Source organism: Columba livia, chromosome 3, assembly GCF_036013475.1.
Source record: "Columba livia isolate bColLiv1 breed racing homer chromosome 3, bColLiv1.pat.W.v2, whole genome shotgun sequence".
Classification (NCBI taxonomy): domain Eukaryota; kingdom Metazoa; phylum Chordata; class Aves; order Columbiformes; family Columbidae; genus Columba; species Columba livia.
The window spans coordinates 88,216,127-88,234,647 of record NC_088604.1 but is presented as its reverse complement, the minus strand read 5'-3'; the positions used below and the strand labels follow the sequence as shown (position 1 = coordinate 88,234,647).

Here is an 18,521-nt window from a genome sequence, read left to right as displayed (position 1 = left end):
GTTCACAAACACCTTGTATTTGTAATGAATTCATGGATTGTTCCAGCTGTCCCTACTCAAACCAGCCATCTCCAAGAACAAAACCTAGCAAGTATGAAGCTGTGTACAGGCAAGTGGATAGGTAATTTTCAAGCTCAGAAGTGTCTCTCTTTGTCCCCTTCCAGCCCCGCCTGCTCTGAAGCTGTCTGTCAATGAGACACTGGTGGTCAACCCTGGTGACAACATCACTATGCAGTGCTCTCTGACGGGTGGTGATCCACAGCCAGAGGTGGTTTGGTCTCACTCTCCTGGCCCAATGCCTCCCAATAGCCTTGTGCAAGGAGGCAACCTCACCATCTGGAGGATCCGCGTGGAGGACTCAGGCTACTACAACTGCACAGCCATCAACAACGTGGGGAACCCAGCAAAGAAGACAGTGAACCTGCTGGTGCGGTGTAAGTTGCTCTTTTTCTCAGAGCATGGGTTTTCAGAGTGGAGGGGGTAGATTTGTATTTCTCCTGGCTTCTCTTGCACAGCTGAGGGTGAATGTGATACTTAGCAGCAATTACTATTCTGCAGAAGTGGCACTGCAAGCTTCTGTGCTCCCAGACTAACAGCTGTGCTAGCACTGCTTGCACCCTTGTCCTGGGCTGTAGCACTGTCTTGGGCTGGAGAACAGTCCCAGACTGCTAGATGTGAACCCCTGGGAATATTTTGTGGGAACCTAACTGTGGGAGGTCTTCGGACAGATTTTGCATGGACATATTGCCTTCCTGAGGAGCAAAGAGCTGTTGTCCTGTCCCATGCAAGACACTTGGCTGTCCCTAACTGGTTTTGCACTTGTGTTCATCCCAGCCATGAAGAATGCCACGTTTCAAATCACCCCTGATGTGATCAAAGAGAGTGAGACCATCCAGTTAGGGCAGGACTTGAAGCTCTCATGCCATGTAGATGCTGTCCCCCAGGAGAAGGTTGTCTATTCCTGGTACAAGAATGGGAAACCAGCCAGGTTCTCAGACCGGTTGCTCATCACCCGGAATGACCCCGAGCTTCCACCTGTGACCTGCAGCTTGGAGATTATTGACCTGAGATTCAGTGACTATGGCACCTACCTGTGCGTGGCTACCTTCCAGGGAGCACCCATTCCTGACCTCAGTGTGGAGGTGAACATCTCCTCAGAGACAGGTGAGCCTCTCTGTGGCAGTTCGGGACCTCAGGGGAGTGGTTGACATCACTAGCTGCCCCTCACCACCATCCCTCTGGCTTTTTTGAAGGGCCTCACGTGAATGTCTTGAATCCCAGTGGGAAAAAGTATCACATCCTCAGACAAGCATTGGGCTGAGACTGGAGATAAGTAATAGTTACAGATCCTCTGCCAGATGTGTTGTGCAGCAAGCACATCTTCCTTTATGTTTTCTCCCTATGAAAAGTCTCAAGTGGAGTCCAGTCAAAGCTACAGAGGCAAGTCTAGAGTGTGATGGCTCAAAGAAGGCTCCAAATTGAGAAGGAAGTAAGAGGGTCTGGTATTTCACCAAATTGCAAATGTCCTTTTGCTCAGAAGGGAAAAAAAGAGAAAGAAAGCTACTTGGAGATTGGTATCATTTGTCACAGCAAATTGTGTGAAGAGCTTCAATGTTTACTGGATTGCAATTGCAATCTGTCTTAGGCACTCTCTGTAGGAGTCCAGGTATTATAAATGCCCCTCCTTTAAAATCAGAGTCAAAGCTTCACCCCATGGCTTGCTGAAGAGAGGACTAATTTGTACATGTGTTTGTCAGCCACCTTGGGGACTGAAATGCAGGGTCCCCAGGGCTGTCTTTTTGCTTCTGGGGAAGTGGTGGGTCCAGCTCTGCTCTCCATTACATCATGTCATCTTGCTGCCTTTCCAGGACCTTGACAGTTCAGCACAAAGCAGCTTTGGGCCAGTAATCTGGTGAGGATTCCTGAGGGGGCCAGCTGGTCACAGATTTTGTCCTGAACCTTCACCAAACATTTTTTCTTAGTCCCTGGTTGTGTTCGATCCATTGATCAGGCTGGTCCCAGTCTTGACTCTGGACATTGCTCACTTCAACCCCCCCTCCCCCCCGCAAAAGCAGAAGGTGCTGTGACTGCTTTTGATGCTTTGTGAAGCCCTTGTCCCCCAACAGAAACACTGGGGCCAGCCTGCTCCCAATGGGACCATGCCCAGTGCTCATTAGCAGCCTGGAGACTGAACCCGGACTGTGCCGTGGACCCACAAAACACCAAAGGATGGTGCATCCCTTCTGCTGGCAGCCCTGCAAGTAGCGCGCTCTCTCTGTGCCAGCAGGCATCATCCCTGTTGTACCAACAGGGAACAAAACCTGGGGAACCCCTTAATCCTGGTGCAAAGCCAGCTCTCCTGGCCCTGTGTGGCTGCTGCCTCCAGGAGCAATCCTTTTTGCCCAAGATCACTAGATGGCAGAGTGCAGTTGTGTTTAAGACTGCAAGTGTAGGAGGTGGCCAGGGGCTGGGAGACGCCATCAAAAGGTGGGGCAGTGTCTGTTGGTGGAGGTGTCGGTCCAAGAGCCAGCTGGCCACTGCTTCAAAGGAGATTTCTGTGGTGGCAGGTTGCTCTGTGTTCTGGCCCAGTTGGTGGAGGATGAGCCCCACATGCCTATGTGGATGCTTGGGAAGGGCAGGAGGGCAGCCCGGTGTGTTCTGATGCCTCTCTTTGGCAACCTGGGCCAGCAGAACTGCTTTGTGACCCAGGGAGTGAAACCAGGCATCTCCAATGGGGCTGCTCTCCATACGGCAGCTGAGACCATCTAACATGCGACATCCCCGTAAACGGACATGAGCCACCTCCAACGGGTGGTTCCAACGTGAAAACTCAGTGAGCTTCCCCAGAGCACAGGGTCAGAGCAGGAGGGCAGCAGCAGTGGGTCCATGTTTCCCCACTGCGCAAAGCCTGAGCTCACCGAAGTGTCTGCCTCCAATGAGAGGCTCTGAGGAGATAGCTTTAATTAGAAGAAAAATCTTCAAATGCAATTTAGAGCTTTTCCCCATGGAGAAGATTGCCTCTCACCAGGTGAGAGGCTGCCAGCAGTGCTTGGTGCCAAGAGTGCTGTCATCCCTTTACACAATGCAGGACAGGGTGCGATGAGATTCCCCAGCCCACAGGAGACCTGTAAATTGAAAATGTGGCCTCCCTCTTGCACAGGGAGGTTAGTGCAGAGGCAGACTGTGCTGGAGGCATCCTAAATTTGCTCTTAAAGCAGCTGTGGGTTGTAAAGTGTGCAATTACTGTAGCACACTCTCCTTTGCTGGAGCTGAATTGAGCTAACATTGGTCAGACCAGCTTGTTACAGCCTCCGTAGTTCTAAACTTTGATTTAAATGGAAACAAAGTACATGGCCCTTGCAGTTATTTAAGTGTCAATCCAAGTGTCACCACTGTCATCAGTAAGGGCTGAAAAAGGAGCTTTCAGAAAATGATTGTGGCCATATTTACCTCCATAGAACTGTTAACTCTGAAGCCTAATACAAATGCCAATATTACACAGGTTTTAGCACAAACATCCCCTTCCTGGCTTCTTGGTGGAGTTGGGGATGTGAAAAACAAACCTCTCCCCACTGACACCTCTACTCCCTTTAGCTGCAGCCATTGGGTTTCTTGTGAGCTTTGTTAATCAGCAAAGCTTTGTCAGTGTATAGGTGGCTATTTTTTGAGTATTACTGTGCCTCCTGCTCTAGCCCTGGTTCACCAGCAGTTCTACTGGGTGAGCTGTTCCCAGCCTGGCCTGGAAAGGAGGCCAGACATAACCAGTGCACTGTAAATCTCAGTGTAAAGTAAGCAAAGACACTTAACAGAGCTGGCTCCTTGCTGTGGGTTAGGACTGAACAGAGATCCTGAATGTCTGATAAGGCTGGAGATGTGATCTACAAGATGTGACTAATCCTATATATCTTGGTTTCAGTCTGACCTGTGTAAGGGACCCAGATACCTTGGCAGATACAATTTCTATTTCTTGGTGAAAAGACTGCAGTGCCATTTTGAAATTTGCTGACCAGAAGTGGAGAAATGGATCAAATAAGCTTTTACCTGTGGGTTCATCTGTGCTAGCTCTGCTGCTGGAAAGCATTTTGCAAACAGAGGGGTAGGAGCTGAGAGAATGTCTCAGTACAGCTGGTACTTGCTCTTGGCATTGAGATAACATTGCTAAATCTTCCTTGGTACCCCACAGCTCCAGACGTCATGTAGGATGACTTACATGAGCAGTATGTTCCCATAGGAGTTGCACTGTGTCAAATGGAAACCTTTGGGCTTTATGGCTGGTGTGACCTGAACATAAAGAATCTTGAGAATGTTCCTTGCTTCCTGGATACTAAGTGTAAAATTATTCCTTTCTTGTCTCCCTTTTAGTGCCACCAACCATCAGTGTCCCTAAGGGTCAGTCCACCATCACTGTCCGGGAGGGCTCCAGGGCTGAGCTGCTGTGTGAGGTTCGAGGGAAGCCCAAGCCACCCATCATCTGGTCCCGGGTAGATAAGGAAACCCCCATGCCTTCAGGAATGATGACAATGGAGACATATGATGGGAAGCTGCGCCTGGAGAGTGTGAGCCGAGAAATGAGCGGGACCTATAAGTGTCAGACAGCCAGGTACAATGGCTTTAACATCAGACCCCGAGAAGCCTTGGTGCAGCTCAACGTGCAGTGTGAGTACAACCATACAGTACTGGAGCACCTGTCTGAGTGCCTGTGTGCACAAAAGCCTGTGGGCTGAGCAGGGTTGACATGCTTAGTACTGCTTTCATGCAGAGTTGACCTTTCTTACTGGGCTGAACAGACACATCTCTTTTGTCTGGAGACCTTTGAACAGCTTGTGTTTAATTGCCTTGGCTACACAAGGCTGAGGGCAGGATATACCGTATGGCCAGCATGTTGCAAGTGGAAAGGAGAGGTGTTGTGTGTGTTTGTACGTAATGCTTTCCTTTCCCCTACCAGTGGATGAGTGCAGAACAACAGTTTTACAGGTGTGCATCTGTGTGCATTACATATATGTAAAATACCTTCAGGGTATGTTAGTAGGATTGTAAGCTCAAAAGGTAGTGAATGAATGTTAATTAGATCGTTTCCACCCCACAACCTTTTCTTCAACTTAGTTACCCTAGCTGTTATTTCTCAACATGCCTGAACCATTTTTCCTGAAAAGCAGCGTTATGCAGACCCTACTATGGACTGCGTAATCCCAAATGGTTTCCATGCAGTACAGCTGTGAGTAATGGAAAACTGATTCTTAGCATGTGGTGTATCGAATGATTTCAGCAATGGGTGATGCTCCCAGCCCTGCTTGAAGGTGATATCTCTTCATATAGGTGAATATAGAGGGAGGGATGCTGCTGGTGTCTGCGTTGGGTGACTGTCCCTTTAGTGGTTTCTCCCTCCAGAGGAGTGAGTGTCTGCTCAGCTCCCATGCTGTTGAGGTGTGTTTTGATGCATGGGGGTCTGTGCTCTCTCCTTCAAGACTTTGACTCAGACACGGAGAAGGCAGCTGAGTTAAATGCCATGGTCTGGAAGGAGCTGTGGCTGTAGGAATAGCCCTTCCCGCAGACCTCGTCCCATTGGGACAGCACAATGGCTGAACTCCTGCAGAGTCTTCTGAGCAGCGTGGATCTGGCAGGCATGGGATAGGTATGGAGCAGGTTAATATTCACTTTGGCACACTGCCTCTGGTCTGCGACCGACGAGCCTCCAAGCACAGCACAGCAATGCTCGTTAGACATGTTGCAATGCGCTTCCCGGGATGGCTCCCTGGGAAGAAGAGGAGTGGGATGGGAGCTGACAACCTGGTTGAAGCCGACCAGACACTATGCTCACAGATGTGAGCTGCTGTGAATGCAGCGGTAATGAAGGTGTGCAAAATCTTGCAGGCACTTTGAGTATTCAAAGATCCTCTTCTAAAATTATGTCTGTCCATTCAGGAGCATGGCAGGAATTAAATTACAGCACAGGGACAGAGAAATGTGTGCAGATTTCCATCTAGGTAAGTATGTGGAGAAGCTTCCCTTAAGCAGGGTAGAAATGTGCATCTTAGTTTAAGCTGCTTTGGAAGGCAGGCTGTGTCAGGTGTATGCGGCATGGCAGGACATGGCAGGAGGGGTGACTCCTGGTCACCCCAGGAACTGATGTGAGATGCAGCAATATGTCACTCTGGAGCAAAGAACCATCAGACCTGCTGGCGTCCCGTTTGTTGTTGGTGTTTGAAAGCTGTGTGGTCCTCACTGACCCTCTTTACCCCTGCAGAGGGAGCAGCAGTGCCAAACCTGATGAATTCAGGTTTACTAGGTGGTCTGGAGGTTGATCGCAGCACTGAATCGTGGGCAGGACATGATTCCCCACACAAGAAAGATGGTAGGTATGAGCAGAATCTGTTCTGGAGCAGAGCCTTTGATGTGACCTGCAAGAAGGCAAGGATGTGGTGAGATCTTGTGTAAAGATACTCTTCCTACAGCTCTTCCCAAGGCCAAGCAATACTTCATTGCGATCTTGCCCAAGTGACGTTGGCATGGTCCATGCAGCAACCCACCCAAATGGCCCTCTTCTGTTTTCCATCAGTTCTGTGCACCCTTAGTTGGAGCTGGGAGCATACTGAATGTTTGTGCACCTGTGCTGCTGCCTACTCCCCAGACACTGTGGAAGGAGCTTACGGTGGCACTGCCTGTTCTGTGCCTGAGCAGACAGCTTTGGTTTTGGGGCTGTCAATTTGCTCCTTCCATCAGCATGAAAAACAAGCTGCCAACCAAGAAAGTAGGGCAAGAATTGCCCTTGTTCCCTTTATAGGCTCCCTGCTTTCCCCTCACACACACACACGAAAACCCAGCAAACACCACAGTCCCTGTTTGTCTCTCTCCTCCTTGTCTGCACATTTGGAAGGAGGTGGGTGCCACAGCAGGGGCCACTGTTGTTAATTGAAACGTTGCTCTCCCGCGTGGCTAGCTCATTAGTCTGGTGGCATGCTCTGGAATTCTCATCTTGCCAGAAATGGGGATCGTGTGGCTTCTGCAGCCTCTGTGATGAATGCTTCCCCCGCATCCCCCAGCCCCTGCTTCCCAGAGGACACTTCATTTTTAGGTGGGGGTGTGTGTCCACACAGGCGTGCGTGCAGGGGTGTGTGTGTGGGCAGGCGTGCCTGGTCATGTGTCAGTGTGAGCTCCTTTTGAACCGGCTCACTCGAGGGAAGAGCGAATTCTGGGTGATAATGTGGTTGTTTCTCTGGTTTGCTCCAAAGCTGAAGTTGCAAAATCAATACAGCAGATCTGATTGGATGTCAGAAGCTGTTTCTGTGTTTCTCTTTTCTTTTTCTCCCCTCACCCTTATGCATATAGCGCTGTATTGTGACAAACTAACACAGAAATAGGCTTTGCCAACTGGACTGCAGTTGTGGAAAGAGAATGAGAAGGAAAAAAAGAACAAGTCTGCTGTCAAAAAGAAAAAAAAAAAGGAAAAAAGAGTGTTTGGGCTTTTTTGTGTGTGTGTTTTACAAGCAGAAAAAGTTGCTCTATCTTCTGAGCTGTAATTGCCTATCGTCAGCTCTGTGACAGGCCGGATGGTCTGTTCCCTGGACTTCTTGGTCTGAACTGTAGAGCTCTGGAAGATGAATAAGTTCATGAAAGTCCTTGCAGCCTTATAGCTCTGTGGTTAGGATATATTGGTTATATACTGGTTAGGGTGAAAAACTGGGCTTGTCAGAACCGCTGGGAATCTGGGTCCCACTTGGAGTGACAGTTTCTTGTTGTCTTTTCTTGTAACTTCAAAATAGGAGTAAAACTGACCCATCTCTTCAAGGATTTGTGAGGTATAATGAACATAGCACTTTGAAATCTCAAGATAAAAATAGTAGTGGAAGGTCAGAGTGCTGTTGTTAATGATATCAGTGTTATTGCTAATGCTGTTGTCAAGGGGTTTTTCAGAACCAGGTATTTGCTTAAGAAAAATCCCAGCAGAAAAATGAATCCTCCGCAGAGGTGGGTTTAAAAATCAAGGCTGGGTCACACTGTGTAGGTGAAATAGCGTAAGGCTGTAGAACACACACTGGGCTTGAAAATATGCAGCACTCTGGATTTTGCAATACAAATTGTCCTTTGAGTCAAAATGTGTGAAAGGAGGAAAGAAAGTATACGTGTGTGGATCAGTGAGCCGGATGCTGCCCAGATACAAATTTAGCAAGTACATAACTCATTGCAAAAATGTATTAGCTGTGTATCCCAAAAGCCTGGACGAAATAGGATTTCTGTGAATTACAAAGATTAGTAGTGACTCTAAACTATAGCTGTTGCTGTAACTGAACTTTGAGATAACTGTCTTATCATGGTTAATATTACATTTACTCTGTTAGAGCCCTGTATAACAGTGTGGTGTAAATTGCAATCCTGGTACATTATCCTGTCTGAATGATATGGTGTCAGCTCTGATGCCTTGTCAATCCTGAACAGCATGTCAAAAACTACTGGACAACTCAAAGTCCAGCTCAACCCTGCCCTCCACATCCCACCTAATCCTTGATACATCTGCTCGAGTATTTTTCCACAGACAGGTTTATCCTCACTCACAGCACTCACTACTTGCTGTCTCTGGCCCTTGCTCGATCACCTGAATGGGTTCTCCCTCTCTGGATAACCACCAAAGCCTGGTAGCAGAGCATCCCTGTCTCCTCTATTGAGAGTTGTTAATTACTTCACCAAATTCTGATGATTGGATAAGCAGGCTTTTGCTGGTGCCATTTTTGTCTTTGGCAGAAGTCTTGACATCTCTAAGTGCCCAAAGAAAGGAATGAAGAAAGAAGAGGGGATATTTATGTAGAGTTGGCCTTGTTTTGGAGAGTCAGTTCCGAAAGATGATCCTGTTTCTCATCTTTGGGTCACAAAGCTAGTGAGATCTTGGCAAGAGGAAAGACTAGAAAAGAAATTATCCTTAATGTCTCCTTCTCTGGAATAACATAGCCTGCAAATTTGTCCCCTTCTGGATCCAAAATAGTAGTCCACAATTGTCTGGGACTTGCCTCCAAAGGATTAGGCTTATTGCCCTTAGGTAGCATTTTGCCACATTAAGCAGCAGGTGGATTATTGTGTTTTTTTAATCTTCTAAGTATAGTGAATATGAGGTGTAATCAGGAAAGCAGACTGACAGTCACTTTGGAGGGGTAGTTACTGTGGTGAACAAGACTGCAGGAGACATTGCATATTCTTAGACATAGGTATTGCTCTAGGACCAGTGACCAGCAGGTCTGGCTCTGCCCAGACCTGGAAGGCAACCAGAATATGTCCTGCTGGGGCATCTGTTGCCCTTGTCATTTAAACTAATGTTCAAGTGGGCACAGTTATGTTTTCCTGTTCGAGCTCACACACTGGCAAATGTTATTTGCTGGTCACACACTATTGACTCATTCCTCCTTAAAATCCTGCTGAACCCATTGGCAGTGCTGTACATCAGGTAAGCAACAGTCAGCATCAATTTCTCCCATTATCTACCCTGTTTTCCCAAAAATAAGACAGGGTCTTATATCAGTTTTTGCTCCAAAACTTATTACTTTTTTACATGGATAGCTGCCTGGACGCTATTTAAATTGCCTTTTTTATTGACTGTAACTAGGGCTTATTTTTGGAGTAGGGCTCATATTTTGAGCATCCTCAAAAAACCTGAAAAATCAGGGTAGGGCTTATTTTCAGGGTAGGGCTTATTTTCAAGGAAACAGGGTATGTAGCAAACAGAAGAGCAGGGAGGAGGGGAAGGGGGTGATCCTATAAATAAGTAAGAAGCATTGCTGGATCCGCACAACTGGAAATGGAAACGCATTAAACTGTTTCAATCAACTGTTGAAGCCATCGCTCAGTGTCGGTGTTCTTTTTTGGTTCTCTGTGACCTCTGAAACATAAGCTTGGATATTAACTACTCCATTAAAAGCATTCTTGAGATGTGCTCCTGGCATGGAGATGGTTCTTCAGAGTGGCTAGGACTGGGTTTTGGCTCCCGAGAGCTCCCTGTGGCTCTCCTTGCCTATGTGCAGGGAGTCTAAGAGAAATGAGACTGTGGCCAGAGCTGACCCATGTCTGTGACTGAGCTGGCTTATCTGTCTTGCTGCTTGGCCATGTGAGCAGGAGTATGGAGCCATCTGCTAAGAAATTTAGACTTGGCTGATTTAATTTCTGAGTGTATTTATTAATAGTGACTATTTTATTGATTATTTTTTTTTTAATTTTCATCAGCGTAGTCCACCCTGACACCCCCTTCAAGCTGGGGAGTGCAGTTCAGGAGCTAACTTGGGGGCAGAACGTGACCTTTTTATTTTTTTCCTACCCTTGCAGTGGCTGGGACTTTCCCACCCTTTCATTTGTGCTTCAGGATTCCAGTTCTACATGGTACAGGTCTTGTTCCCAAGAGAGTGAAACCCCAGGTTCTCATACCAACCAGAGCTCTGGGATGCTCTGGTTCATTTTAAACCATCAGAGGCTTAAGAATGAGCAGATATTCTGGGGAAGGTGTGTCAGTCTTCAAAGCCATGGGAAAACTGCCTTCTGCAAGTTCGGTGTTTGCAAACCTGGAGACTTTCATTAGCAAAAAGAAGAAAACGATTTGTAGTCATGGTCATGACCTCGAACAACCTGTGTGAACAAAGGCTGACCCAATCTTACTTTGATGGAAATCCTCCCTGTTTATCCCCTAATTTGTTGTATGGCGGTTTGTGTGACTAAGCTGAAAGTATACAGGTTATTTCTGTGTTTTTATCAATACACATAACCCCCTCGCTCCCCCTGAAAAGAGCAGAGCGTTTTGTTTCTGATTGTCAACATACTTTCCGCTAGCAGTATTGTGGCTGGGATTAAGTTGCTTAGAGCTTGTATTTGTGCACGTAGCCCTGTCCTCAGCGATATGGCGTTAGGATTGCTCACTCCATTTCTCAGTGCCTGGGCTGCTAACAGCTAATTAGAGTTGTCAGTCTAAGGACAAGCTGAAGGAGGAATCAGTTTTACTCTGTCATGGCTGTAAACCCAAATGGCCACAGTTCTGAGCACAATGACAACCACAGAGGCTTAGCTGGCCTCAGATTTGTTTTAACAATTAACATAACTTGGTCCTGGCAGATGGAGGCTGTGACAGCAACTTAACATCGGTTTTGAATTTGGTCTTAAGATGAGGTTGCACCAAATGTAGCTGAAAAAGAGGATGGCTCCTATTTGTCTAGGACTTGTTGGCCATAGCCTCCTGCCAGTCTCATGGCATTGAGGGGCAGGTAGTCTGACATGCTAAGGACGCTTAGTTAAAACCACATTCTTTGTAACAAACTTCTTGTTTGCGGAGCAAAGCCCGAGGACTCCCCGTGCTGCCTTTTTTGTAGCATTTGGCATATGCAGATTTGAACAAAAATGTCTTTCATGGGGTAAAGTAATTGTATCAATTTGGGCTGCCCTTAATTTTTCTCCTCAGTGTGTAGCAGTTAAGACTTGCTCTGCAGGACCCTGGTCTCTTCTCTGTTTGCTGTGTTGTATGAAAGGTTCCCACATACTGCCACTCACTGAGATTTTCTTGGGAAGTCTCTCTTACATCCTGACTGCTCTTCCAATTTACCTCTTTGATTGAAATTGGCCTGACAGAGCATGTCTGCACGCTGTGGTGACCAAGAGATATAGGAGACTTGAGACATAAAGCAAAAGGTCCAGATGGCAGGGAGAATTCACCAGAGCAGTGGAGGCTGGGAGCAGATTTTGCAAAGCTGGCATGTTTGTGCACCACACGTCAGATGCAAAGTACCAGGAGGCCTCCTCGCTGTGCCCTGGGTAAATGACCACGAAAGAGAGGATGATACCCAGATATGTGCATCAGAAAGGTGGGAGCCCGCCTTAAAGAGGGGACCTGGGTCTGCTACATGAGATGGCAGCCTGCCTGTGCTGCTGTTCAGCCTTTGTGTAGCTCCTTACTCATCTCTAAACACCTCTGTGGTTGTAGTGATAGGCTGAGTAAAAGCTTCTGTGAGAGCTCCTCACCTAGAGAGATGAATTTGTTTGTTCAGAAGAGAACTGGTTTAAATCAGGTAATCCATTTTTCAGATATTGCTAGGAGAAACAAATACACTTTGCATAAGCTGCCATTATCCTGGTTTTTGGCCAGACTCTTCAGGAAGAGCAGCTTAATTTTATCAGGAGGGAGAGAGATCGAAGCTATCCAGTTTTGTCAGGAGGGACAGGAGCTGTATAGACCCAGTGGATAGCAGACAGTCTTAGTCATCTCGCTGTGGACAGTTGCTCACCTACCGTGACCCCTTTCATGGCTGAACACCACATTGTGCACTGTTCTAATTCAGACATTCCTTTTAAGGTTTTACTGCCATGGCAGCTATTTTCCCTGTAGGACCTAGCTTTATATCAACTCGTTGGGATAAAAAACAACTCCAGAATCCTCTCAAATGCTTTGTGCTGGGCATCCCACAAGGCTGTGCATGTTTGGGTCTCGCCCAAGCATGCCCTTGTCTTTAAGCCACAGGGGCACACTGCTGCTGAAGTACTGTCTGACACTTTCCCAGTGCTTCCCATCTTGCCATTCTGAAGAAACGGCTTTGTTTTTGAGCCCTGTTGTTGTTGTCTGAGTTTAAGGCCAGAGGTAAATCACCTGTATCAAAGATCTCTGAACTGTGGTACAGCTGGTCGTACTCAGACTCCATCAAGGCATCTTGGCTGGAGGGAAAGGTTGTCCTGGCTCTGCTTCTGTTTGCATAGGGATGCAGCACAGGTTTGCATCTAGCATACACTGTGAGTACTTGTGCCATGTACTTACCTCCAGTCAGCAGGTCAGAGATGGTGAGCTTGGCACAGCAGCTGTCTCCAAGCTTTCTCTCTTGTTCTGTGCAGCACTGGTACATGTCCAGAGGACGTGGCAACTGGGCCAAGGCAGAGAATTTGCTACAGATCCTGGAGTGTGAGGGGGTGGGATATTCCCTGCCAGAGGTGAGGGACAGCATGAGAATGTGAGTTTATAGGGAATGCAGGAGGGAGAGGAGGAGATGGTACCTGCTTGTATGAGTTCAATGCAGTGGTCATATTTGAAAAAGAAAAGTCTTGATTTTGGGCCTCTAGACTGGAGAAGACAGAAGAGAGCTAAGAGAAGGGGAAGGTATGTATATGTGTTCTAGCAAAAGTCTGCCGCTGACACATGAGCAGAGTAGATTTGGGAAGGATTGTGCTATATGCGGTAACACTGGCATCGGGAGACATGAGGCAAGGGAGGTGGTAGATGGAGGGAATTAGAAAACTGCTGTAAGTTCTCATGTTTTAAGGCTGGGGTCTCAAGACAGGAAAAGAGGAAATGCCCTGTCCCTATAAAATTTTGCCTCTTAGTGACCAGGAAATGGGCATGCTAGTGCCCAGCTGTGGGGAGAGAGATGCCGTGAACCAGGACTCACTGTAGGAATGGGGAAGACACCAAGCTGGCAAAAAAAAAATCCAGTCCCTTTTCTCATTATTTACTCTCAGACTCTGCACAATAGCCTGAGGCACAGAGAGATGCAAACATCTGCCCATACCTGCAGGGGGGCATCAGACATCAGACCTGACACAGGACCTGTGCCAGGGAAGCAGGGGCTCTTTTCCCCCAGCCTCTTTCCAAGAGAGGGCTCCATGGTGCCATGGCATTGTGCCTGTGCCTTTGCTTTTCTCTCATGATTTCTGGGCCATAAACCATGTCAAGCAGCACCTATGAAGGTGCAGGAGCAGGGTCCTCTGCTATACCGCACCTACTCCCTGTGCCTTGGGACTGGAGCAGGGCTATTTTCTCCTGCCCCATTGGAGGACTGTGGCAGGCACGTGGAGGCAACTCACAGAATAGCAATCCTGCTTTTGAGGAGGGGGCTCATGCAGGGAAGACCCTGAGTCACTCCTGATATGAACAGAAGCCTGTTGAGGGTTTTGATTGCAGGGTGACAATAAAACCCTGGCGGATGTATTGTTAACCCCCTCTCCCCCTGCTTCCCCACTTTTGCCCCTGCCTCTCCCCCCTTCCCACTAAGGACAGGCGATCGGGAGGGAAAGAAGGACAGAGAGAAGAGAGTTGGAAAAATTAACAATGTTTTACTGATGCTACTAATAAGAATAGAGAAAATAATACAAAATATACAAAACCAATCTTGAAAGTCTCAGCAACTGCAGAGCCAGCACCTGAAGTCCTGGATTGGACTCTGCAGCCAACCGGAGCTGGATTCAGTCTGTCACTAGGCCTCAGTTCGCAGGGACGACTAGCAAGATCCTCTCCTAATGTCGGCCATAAGCAAAAAGGAAGGGGAAAGGGAAAAGGGATGAGATCCTTGTGATCTCCCACTTTTATATGAAGTATTCAAGTGAATGGAATGTTATACACAGTTGGTCAGTTTCCTGGTCACCTGTTTCTCGTTGCCCCTCTCTTGAGATGTCCATCCATGCTTATCAATAACTTTGCATTCCATTGCTACGTTTACCAAAAGATGTATCTGGTTCTCCAGGAAAATGCAGCTAATATGAAGGCTTTAGCTGACAGGCAAATTCACTAAAAGAGAAACTTGTTTTTTTAACAAAACCAGGACAATGCCCTAGTAGGAAACTATGCATCTGGGGAGGCTTCTGAATTTTAATTAGATGTGATCATCCTGACCCTAAGCTCTGAAACAGCATCGATTATGTTCACTTGTACAGGGAAACTGTTTGAAAGGGAATTAAATTTCAGAGGTGCTCAAGCTTCTCTACATCCCAGCAGGTCTTCCTGCTGCCATTTCCATTCTGGGAGACTGTACTGGGAGGCTGAGCATTTAGTTTTCAGGAAGGGCATATGGGCCTTTTGGAGCTTTCTGTGGGAAAACAACTGTTCAGTTACTAGTTTGTGCTTTTATATTTGGGGCAGTCTCTGAGAAAGAAACTATTTTTTCTTTGAAGCCAGGAAACAGTGTTTTCTCAATGAGCAGAGATCACATTTCCAACATGCACACCTCTCACCCTGTTCTGCTTCATATAGTTCCTGATTTCCATTTCTCTTTGCCTCTCTATTGCAAACAAAAATAAGCATGTGTGTGCACACACTCCTACCTTATCTCAGCTTTTCCTTCTGATTCAAATATAATTGGCCTCCAGGACTTCAGATAAAACAGTCGGTTTTCTTTTACGAACCCAGTGATGAACTTGCAAAACTCTCATTGGTCCCAGGAATTGACAGACGTGCTTAAATTTCCTAGTTGCATGCAGACCTGTTGCATTTTGTATGATTTTGGAGTCCTTGTTTCTAGGGTCGTTTGTGATCACAGGCAGCCATGGAAATTTTTCATTACTGTTGACTGGGAGGAAGCTGACTTCTGAGACCGTTTGCTTGTTTGCCAAGCTGCAAGGGGATGAATGGGGTGTAGCAGACTGAAAATGACTCAATTTCTGTGGGTAAGAAGCGTCTGGGATAAATCCCTGCTGGCTAAAGAAAGAATGGCAACTGAAGGCCATTCCAGCTGAGCCTTTGTAGGCTCTTGATCTGTTGTGACCTGCTCTCATGTCTGAAGAACTGAGTGCTGTAAATCTCTGTTGCAAATATGCAACAACTCTGGGCCCAACTCAGCCAAGCCTTTGATGGGAGGAATCAGCTGAGTGCCAAAGTTAACAGGGGTTCCCGACAGTGGCTGTGATTGAGGTCAACAGAACAATAAATAATAGTGGCATTTGCATGGAACAGGGATTTTCCTTATCAAGTGCTGATTGCAAAGAGATATTTTACTGTCCTAATCATAAGCTAGAATGCAGTAGCTAATAACAACTTAATGCAATATAGATGGGCTTAATAGTGCTAGGCCTGCTGGGGTTTTCTGAGCATTTCATAGCTTATGCATAATACAGGCCCTTTAGCTGACATCTTGCTATGCTGTAAAACGGGGAGCTGGGGCTTCAGGGAGAAGCAACAGCCCTCCATCTAATGTGGTTTGCTGGAAAGAGCATAATGGGTCTAAAGGGATGAGAAGATGATGGCAGATGGCTTGGCTGGAGGAAAGCAGGGCAACACTCAAATTGGGTTTGTGTGGTTTGGAGATTTTTCTCTTCCCCTTGGGCTGCTTGTAATGAGGCCTTGCAAAAGTCCAAGTTTATGCATAGAAATGGGTGAGTTTTCATTCTGATTAGCTTTCTAGGAACCAACTCACATGTATAAATGAAAAGATGCAAATGAAACCACCTAAAAGTTTTAAAGAGAGAACGAAAGATGGTTGGGTTTTGTGGTGGTGTTTGGCTTTTATATTTAACCATTTGGAAACGCTTATGTGCTTTAGTCCACCCACCCAAGATGCTGGGACTTCAGCTTCCTCACCATTGTGAGAAAGCAAAAGCTCTTTGAATCTCTTTCTAGACATTTTGTGCTGTTTGTCTAGATAGGAGAGTTAGTTATATACCAAGCATAGTCTCTCTTACCAGTGGAGCTGAGGAACAAGGTGAGTTTACCTTTGTGGGTATAAACTTGGATTATTTGTACAGCCTCAGTGCAGCATCTAGTCACAGACCAAAGTGACAGAGAATTCAGTGTGCGCATCAGTACCAGCATTTTTTTTCTCTTGTGGTTCAGTTGTCATGACTTTATCTAAGCCTGTCTCATTTCAGTTTTCAAATACAAGCACTGTTTATGCTTTTGTCTTCTCACATAAAGAGCTATTTGTTATCAGCAGTCTCTTCCTTGTGTAGTATCAGACACTGGAACAAGTAATCGCTTAGCTTTTTTTTCAGTATGCAATCCAGAAAGAGTCTCTTTAGCCATTCACTGCAAGGCATGTTTTCCAGCCCTTGATTCATTTTTATAGCCCTTTTCTCAGGTTTGTGTATTGTTTTTGTTTGTTCTGGTTTTGTTTGTTTGTTTGTTTTTGTTTTTGTTGTTTGGCTGGGTTTTTTGTTGTGGCTGGTTGGATGTTTTTTGTTTTTGGTTTTTTACATCGTTCTGGCAGTATGATCACCTGTATTAAAAAAGTTTCAAAAATAATCTCACCAATGCAGATGCAGAGGTAATGTCCATCTCACTCTACATGTAGTAAGCTTTGTCTTAATCATTCAGGGATTTGGATATCTTTGGACCACAGAATTAAGCTGAAAGCTGGTGTTCACTGTGTTACATCAACTCGGGGTCCTCTTGGAGTCATGGTCTCTTTCCTAACAAGAGTGACTCGTTCTTTCCTTGACATTTTTTTTTCCAGTTCTTTACATTATCTGAGGTAAATTGAATGCTGTTACCATAAGCCCATTCCATTATGTAGAACAAGTTCTCCTGTTTGAGGTATCTCTCTAGTATGTTATTTACTGCTGCCTATTTTGTGTCCTCTGCAGATGTTAGTATCTTATCCTGACAGAGGCACTTAAGGATGGTGACTGTCAGTTACTGCACATTAAAGTGCTCTCCCTTTGTGTGGGAGGGGAGGAAGCAAAGCACAAGCCCCATCCCCAGCTGCAAAAGGATGAAGGGTCATTCAGGAACCGAAGGTGGTTCTTCGTGATGTTGGCTACACAGCCTGAACCGTGGACTTTATAATTTATATGCTTTAGCTGTGCCAGCCTGTCGGCTGGATCTTTGACCTTGAAGAAGATATGAAATAGCATCAATTTAAAAGGTTTGTATGGGAACTCACTAGAGAAGTCTTCCTAGAAAAAGCCTTCCCCCTCACTAGAGAGATCTCAGTGGTGCGTGCACCCATTTAAAATTTCTTTTTGAACTCTTTTAGTTAATGTGTTTTTAATCTGTTTAATGTGGGCTACATTTGAATAGCATTACATCTTCAATTAGTCTGTCGTGTGGAAGCAAGCCAGGATCTTTCCAATGCCTGAGGATGTTATGACAAGATAGTTACTTTTCTTGTTGCTTTCTCAAACACTACCCAGTTTGTCTGCCAAGGACACATAAAACTATATTAATCATCATTCATTTTTTAACTTGTAAAGTTGCATCCCACATTCATCTTCCATGAAGTTGGTTTTTTTTTGGTTTTTGTTTTTGTTTTTTTCCCCTATGGAAACAGTAAGGAATAAAAAGGTTTATTGCCATCTGTTCTGAGGTCTCCTCTGCTTACATTGACCGAACTGGTTCATGTTTGTACTCCCATAGGCAATACATGCATGGAGGGTACAGAATAATTTTATCTTCTCTGGTGTTTGCAGGATGCTATAATAAACTTTCCCTCAAAAACCTGGCTAGATGAAATTTTCCCCCATCTCCTCTTACTTTCTATGGCATTTTTAAGGTTTTTATGATCTGTTGTTAGTCTCTTATTCTACCATTTTTGCGCTGATTAATTCAGCTCTAGGTACACAAATCCAGCTAGAGTCTCACAAACAGAACATAGAGAAGCCTGTCCTTCCATTGTCTCTGATTTTTATCACAGATTTAGCCACAGATATCACAGATATTCCCAGATTTAGGTCCACATAGGTTCTTTCCAGAGTAGTACACAGAATTATAATTCTCTCTGCCCATCACAGTGGCATGGCTGAGCAAACATTGCTGAAACTTGTTTAAAATGTCCTTTTCACCTGGAGTATCTGATTCTGGCAGGTGTTATTAT

At 45.9% G+C, this 18,521-nt stretch overlaps 1 protein-coding gene across 1 annotated transcript in view; it reads left to right on the top strand.

The window, feature by feature from the left end:
• MDGA1 (MAM domain containing glycosylphosphatidylinositol anchor 1) overlaps positions 1–18,521 on the top strand; it is a 151,927-nt gene that overhangs the window by 63,351 nt on the left and 70,055 nt on the right. The window contains exons 6-8 of the mRNA XM_005503809.4: positions 165–434; positions 835–1,164; positions 4,363–4,656. Coding sequence (XP_005503866.1) covers positions 165–434; positions 835–1,164; positions 4,363–4,656 — 894 coding nt within the window. The remainder of the gene's footprint in view (positions 1–164; positions 435–834; positions 1,165–4,362; positions 4,657–18,521) is intronic.